The sequence below is a fragment of the Athene noctua genome, chromosome 1, assembly GCF_965140245.1.
Source record: "Athene noctua chromosome 1, bAthNoc1.hap1.1, whole genome shotgun sequence".
NCBI lineage: Eukaryota > Metazoa > Chordata > Aves > Strigiformes > Strigidae > Athene > Athene noctua.
Genome location: NC_134037.1, coordinates 82332896 through 82340119, shown reverse-complemented (window position 1 = coordinate 82340119; position 7224 = coordinate 82332896). Strand labels below are relative to the sequence as shown.

General features: G+C 46.3%; 1 protein-coding gene across 1 annotated transcript; it reads left to right on the top strand.

Annotated features, from left to right (window-relative positions):
• The first annotated feature begins 197 nt into the window (after positions 1-197).
• On the top strand, positions 198-6449 carry PDCD2 (programmed cell death 2). Its single transcript, XM_074925160.1, has 6 exons — positions 198-515; positions 601-855; positions 2140-2325; positions 3864-3979; positions 5245-5361; positions 6017-6449. The coding sequence occupies exons 1-6, from the start codon at positions 215-217 to the stop codon at positions 6176-6178; spliced, it is 1137 nt and encodes a 378-aa protein (XP_074781261.1). The 5' UTR covers positions 198-214; the 3' UTR covers positions 6179-6449.
• Positions 6450-7224: the final 775 nt, after the last annotated feature.

The window sequence follows — 7224 nt, the reverse complement described above, 5'->3', positions numbered from 1 at the left end:
TTCATGAATGTTCTATTTAAAAATGGTATTAAAGCAGCGTCGTTCCCGTGTTGGAGGCCTGCCCGCTGCTGACTGCGGCCTCCCCTCGGGCCTTCCGCCCTTCCCGCCTCCGCTCCGCTACAGCAGCCACAGCGGAGACCAGCGCCGGAAGAGGGTGAGGCGGGGGGCGGGCGCTTCCGGCGCGAGGCAGGCCCGGCGCCTTTCCGGTGGCAAGATGGCGGCCGGCGTGGAGCTGGGCTTCGCGGCGGCGGCGGAGGGGCCGGCCGGCGCCTGGCGGCTGCGCAGCGCCTACTTCCCCAGCAAGGTCGGGGGGCGGCCGGCGTGGCTGGGCGAGGTCGGGCTGCCGGGCCCCGCCGCCCTGCGCTGCGGCCGCTGCCAGCAGCCCTGCGCCTTCCTGCTCCAGCTGTACGCGCCGCTGCCCGACCGCCCCGCCGCCTTCCACCGCACCCTCTTCGTCTTCGCCTGCCGCGGCGCCGCCTGCTACCGCCTGCCGGGCCCGCGGGGGCCCCTCTGCGGTGAGGCGGGAGCGGGCTGCGTGGGGAGGGGGCGAGGGCCCGGCCGGCCGCCGCCGCCCCGCTGACGGCCGCCTCTCTCCCGCAGTGTTCCGGAACCAGCTGCCGCGGCGGAACAACACCTACCCCGAGGAGCCGCCGCCCGAGGAGCCGCCGCCGGGCCCTGCCGCCGCACCCCCCCCGCGCCTCCGCTGCGGCGCCGCGCTCTGCCGCGTCTGCGGCTGCCTGGGACCCCGCGCCTGCGGGCGCTGCCGTCGCGCCGCCTACTGCGGCCCTGAGCACCAGGCGCTAGACTGGCGGCGGGGGCACCGGCGGTCCTGCGCGCAGCACGCCGCCGCCGGAGGTGGGTCTCGGCCGGGGGCCGGGCCGGGGCGGGAGGGGGGCCGGGACCGGGGCCGGGCGGCAGGTCGGCCGTTGGCCTCGCCTCTTCCCCGCTGGGTGGCGGGGGGCTCGCCGGGAAACGCTGCCGCTGCAGAACCGGCGGTCCTGCCGGCGGGGAAGGGGCCTGCAGAGGCGAGAGAAAAGGGAGGCCGTGTCTTTTGCGTTGCTTTGTGATTTGTAGGGAAAACATCAGTAATTCCTTCGTGTGCTTTTCTTCCTCTTAGATGTTTACTTAATCTGACATAAGCACGTGGGACCTTTGTTGTTCCTGGGAGCCTTATAAATTAAAGGCGTAACTGCTGGTCTCTTTCAAAGACCTTTTTCTGTCTGCCTTATGTCATAAAAAGCTGAAAAGAAGTAGACCAACTTTTTCCCTTTGCAGGCTACTTTTAAGATGGCTTATTCATACTTTTAAAGGAACATACGGAGGTGATGCCCTCACAGGATATTGTGAGGGTCAGTAGATGAAAAGAGTAGTTCCCATGAGTGTGCCATTTTAGAGACCCTTTTCTTAAACCATCCCCTCTCCTGCTCTCTTGTCTCATTCATATGCTCGTTAGTTTGCAGGTTGTTAAAGGGACAGAGCATTTAAAGTATTTTTTTCATCCTCAGAAGTATCACATTAATAATGGGGCAGTGAAACTTGGTGTGTGCAATTTATCTCCCATCATTCATTGTAGGATACTAGTCCCAACAACTTTTTAGGAAGTGGAAATAAGCAGAACACAAGAAGTTGATTTGTGCAAATCAAGTTATGGGTCAGGCATATGAAATATTTAATTGAAACAGCAGAAACCTGCAACATGTACTAGCATGTTGGTAATACTGTTGTTATGGAAGGTCTACTCGATGCATTTGTGGAAACTCTGCTTACTCAATATGCAGCAGAAAAGTAAGAAAAATGGTATGGCCTTAGGGCACCTGATGCATGCTTGACTTTTCTGCATATGCTGGTTAGAGATGTGCACAGAGCTGTCAGACTGCAGGTTTTGGTTTTTAAAATGCAACTGCTAATACTGTCTTCCATGTCTCTTGGATTTACAGAGATTCAAAGCAACATGTCACCTGTTGTGGTTTTCTACCCTCCTTAATATAAAAATCTTTCTTCTATTTAAATCAGGCCTAGCTGTGATGTAAATCGTTATTGTTCATGCAGTGTTTGTGCTGTATTTTTGCTATGTAGCTTTTGGGGAGAAGGATGTGAAATATGAGATGACATTGTGAGGTTATCTCTTCTATTTTGTAGCTGATTCAGCGGATTCGATTCCAGAGCATAATGAATTCCTTTTCCCAGAATATGAAATTTTGATAGAACCTGAGGAACCAGAATTTCCTGCTGACAGCAGTGTAGATCCTGATGATGAACAAGGAGCTGCAGATACATCAAAGGACCCAAAAGAACAAGAGGAACTCAGAGCTACAGGCAGTGCAGGTAAGAAATAAGATGCTGTCTGTAATTCTTCCTAATGAAGCCTGTCTCACATCTTTAAGATATAAAACACTGTGATTTTAAGTGTTCATTGTAAACTACTGGTGGCAAAAGGCTAAATCCACAGTTATTTGTGATACAAGTTTTTTGTAGCTATCCCATAATATAAGTTGCTTCTAGGGGAGAGACTTATTAACCCCAGCCTCAGCAGCTGTTGAAGCTGCTGTTGCTGCAGTGAAGCTGCAGGTAGCTGCGAGTTACAGTGTCCCTGGGTACTTCCCGAGGGTAAGAAACAGCTGGAGTTTGAAAAACAGAGCCCAGAGCACCTGCTGCTGGACACTGTTGGAATCAGGGGATTGAGTTAGATGGTCTTGGCTTGACTTGGTTCAATTTGTCTTAATTTACGGAAAATACTTTAAAGAATCTCCTTGTCTGTGCTAGAAGAAAGCTCTTTTGAGGCTGTTCTAATTGATCTTGAATTAAGCAGTTGAAGTGCAGGCCCCTTCCCCCCTGCTCCCCACCAGTTCATGAGGGGTTTGCAGCTCACCACACCAGCTCTGCACATGCCCAGGGTGGAGAGACTGTGGTGTTACAGGAGAGGACCGTTAGGTTCCCAGCTGTCCCTTACTGTGGTCTGAAGCTGTCTTGAGACTGCTTGATGCCTCCTGTTGATGTGAACGTTGGAGTGTAACACTTGTCAGACCTAGAAGCTGAAGTGTGGCACACGCATGGCATGGGTGGCCTTTTCCAGATGTCACATTCTGAAGGTTCAGCAGTCTCAGTGATACCCACTGGGAGCCATAAACATTGGTAGATGAACTCCTTTCCCTTTCCAGCATTCCAGTACCAACATCTATTTTTAAAATGCAGCTAAGGCTAGTAAATGGATCCATGTGTGACTGAATCTTAATATGTCACAAAACGAAAAAAAAAAAAGGCTCAGAGTTATTTACGCCAGGAATGATACTTGAGAGCAAAATGCACTTAGAGGTGCAATATTTGTTTTAAGTTTTGGCTGTCTTGCATTAGCCTGTATGTGAGCCGGCACAGGCAGGACACAGAAACAACCACAAACGACAGATGAAATGCAAAAAGTAAATTTATTCCCATTACTTTGTGACTCAAGGGATCTCTGCAGCAACACCTGAGCTGAGGCACACAAGTGGGGATGCAGACACTGCAGAGCTCGATCCTTGATACAAGGAGAAGGGAAAAAGAAAAAGAAGAACCCCGGCCTGCTGCTTTTTCCTGTATATATCCATGATTTTTGCAGGTGTGTTTTTCCACTGTGCTTTGATCTTTCCCACAGCAGGGCAGGAATCTCAAGGATATTGGATAAGGTGCCTCTGAGTCTCTCACAGGCCTGTTTTATCTAAGTGCAGACATTCTAGCCATCAAGCACACAGGGCTAAGCAACAATCGGTGTATTATAGGTGTTTTTCAGCACTGCAGCTGCAAGTCACTTGAGTGTGTTTACAGTCCTCCTCACCAATCTTCATGATATTCCCACAAATGTTTGCTTTCTTTTTTTTCTTGTTTAGGTGAAGCATTTCAATCCTTAGATGAAGAGACATTGGAAGCAATGGCAAAACATGAGACTGAAGATGACAGGATCTTCCAAATGTTTAAAGAACGAGTAGCTGCTGAACCAGAGCAGGTCAGAAGATGGGGCAGCCTTAGAACTTGCAGGTTCTGGCACAGCATCCTGCCGTGCCTGCAAAATGTTTCACTGCTTTTTGTATGTATGGTTAGAAATGGCGACGGGGATGCCTCCTCATCCTCCACACACCTTAACCAGCATACTCCAGTGTTTCTTATGTGCAGAACTTGATTTATGCTGAAGTAAGAAGTTAGCACCTGCTCATCTATCTCAAGCAGAAATTAGTCAGGATGAGAAGGCACAGGGGTGCTGAAGCCGACATAGTGAGGGGAGGACCTGCCATCCTGTGAAGTAGTTCTGACCAAGGGAGGTGGTGAACCATTGCACTCTTCCCCAGGCCTTGGTCCTGTCAGCTTTCCTTCTCAGCAGAACCCTAACTGCAGAGAGGAGCTCTGTCACTGTCACCAGTTGCACAGGGGGGTTGATTTGCCTTTTTTTAGGGTTGAAGAAATTAGTGATGGCTTTAAAATTTCAACTGTTTAAAAGAGAAATTTCCTCCCATGCTATTTACTGCTAACACAAGAGGCTGAAAAAAGCCACATTATCAAACAAAAACATGGTTCCTGGTTCCATTCAGAGGAAACACAGGCCTTAAATCCATGAAAGCGGTGGAGGAAGAAGAAATTCTTTCCATGTTTTACCTGGTAGCTGAGGGGTTAAGCTGTACTCCCAGAAAGTAGAGACTTTGAGTCTGTTCCCTTCTCTGCTTGGGGTAGGTGCATCACTTCCCTCTCTACCACCCCCATACTGACTGACCTGCCTTAGTGTGCTCTTGTTGATAATGCCTGATTTGCTATATAAATATTTAGATAGTAACAGCATAACAAAGGATATGAATGTCTGAAAACACTTCCTTCTTGGATGGTAGGACAGGCCCCTTCCATTTAGATGCAGAACTGCAATAGAAAGAGCATTCCTGATTTTCTGTACGCGTCCCTGTGCTAATTAGCAGTCTGCTCTTCCTCTGTCTCAAGACTACAAAATACATGACCTAGCATTTCTGGGTCCTTTAATTAGAGAACTACAAATCATTGCAATTTATCCCTGGATCATTAAAAAAAAAAGTTGTATGAATACTTGCATGATTCAAATAGTTAAGAAAATTTATATAAAGAACCTGTCTGTCTTAGATACCGTATTTGCAACTGATAGACTTTGCCGTATTCCTTAAAGGAACTGTCCTTTTTCTGCACTATCTTACACTTTTGTCATACCAAGATGAAAAGAAAGTCTCGAGAACTTAAACTTCTGCTGTATTTCAGATTATTAGATACTGCAGAGGAGGAGAAGGCCCAATCTGGGTATCAGGTGAAAATATTCCTGAAGAAAAAGATATCCCAAATTGTTTATGTGGTGCCAGAAGGGTTTTTGAATTCCAGGTATGTAAATGCATTTAAAAATAATACAAGGTAATGTAGTTCAGACTTAACAGAATCTAATTGTATAGGTGTTGGCTTGTAGTTAGAGCAAGAAGTTGCTCAAACTGTGCTAAATTGTACGGAGCCCTTACTGTTGTAAATGCTCTTTCCCATAAGACTTTCACATATAGAAGGTAGGTTCCCATCTGATAATTTGCACCATGCATAAAATGGTGCACTTGTGGATATGGAATCATCTCTTTAAGTAATTGGAGTCTGGTACTGTATATTTTTTTTAAAAAGCCTCCATGATGTGAAGTGGAAATACGTCTGGCTGGTAGTATTCAGCTGTGGAATTTTGAACGCTAGAAGCCTATGTACGCTTTATACACTTAATGTCATGCAAAGGCAAAACATAGTTTTGAAGGTCATTTCAAATGGAAGTAGGCTTACAAATCAGGCAACACTAAGTCAAATAAAACTTATGTAGGTAAAATAAGTGGGGCTGTCTACTACACTGCTTTGGGAATCCCAGATTTGTTTTATTTGAGCTGGTGTGTTACTTAGCTTTGATTTGGGCTTTTGATGCAAGAGAACATAAATGAGGGCAGGACCCTTCATCAGGGAGAGGGTAGAGAGCTGTGACCTGCCTCTAAAGCCTTGTTTTTCCTTGAAGATCATGCCACAGCTTCTGAACCACCTTCAGGTTGACAGCCTTGGAGAGAGCATTGACTGGGGGACGCTGGTAGTGTACACTTGTGCTGACAACTGCGGTGAGGGAAATGAATACCTGGAAGAGTTCATATGGAAACAAGACTTCTCTGCAGGATCTGTTTAACTTCCATCAAGTTCCTGAGTTGTCTAAATAGAATACTTGCCTTGTTTAGTGCATCTCTGCACTTTGCAAACATAATAGAACTGAAGTCACTGGTAACTCTTACAACAGTGATAAAACTACTAAAAGTAGACCTTGACAGCCTCTCTTGTGCTCCACAGGAGCTTTTACTTCAAGCTGGTAATGAAGCCAGATGCATTTGTTCAGTGAATTTCACTTCAAGTCTCAATTCTGAATGTTTAAATAAAGATGAAATATTTTTGGGTTGGTCAAAGTATCTTTTGTTGGTAACTGAACTTCAAGAACTTAGCTTATTACCTGTCATGATTTTCTTTGTGCTACTCAAAAATTAACAATCATTCACAGAGAAAAGCAGACTGTTGTAAGGTCACTTGAGTGCTTATGCTCAGGAGGTGTACAGATGTCATACCTAAGACAAAGCTGCAGAGCCTTTCACTGTGGAATTTAAATCCGCTTCTCACTTGGCAGCTGTTACACTTTCATTCAAGATAGAATGCACAAAAAAATGTTTTAACTGAATTAAACTATTTCTGCATGGGACTGTTTGGTCTAGAAGCAGTTTAAACAAATCCAGCCATACCAGAACACATTTGTATTGTTACTTAGATGAATTGTACCTTAAGTCTGCCATCTTTGGTGAAGTTTAAATGTAAGTGCCCTCTGCAGGGATTCTTCTGCTATTTCAGTGCCATATAGCTGAGGCAAGAGAAAAGGGAAACCATAATGCTAAAATTTGTTGTGGTAGTTGCTTAACTACTCCTGTGGCTGTAGCTACGTTTGCAGAAAAGAAAGGCACTTTTGTGTGTGTATTTGTGTCTCAATATAGAACTTAGTTCCTTACTCCCTCAAACTATTCATGTCTACTTACTGGTGATTGTGAAGGTGATTTTATGAAAGCCCTAGGCCCACTGTTGCAGTTCTTTTGTATTAATTTAGGTTGGGAATGAATAAGCAGGCAGGAAATGCTTTATATAGAAACTGTTTCGTCAGAACTTAATTTCTAAAAGGGTCATTTTAAGCCTTGGTAC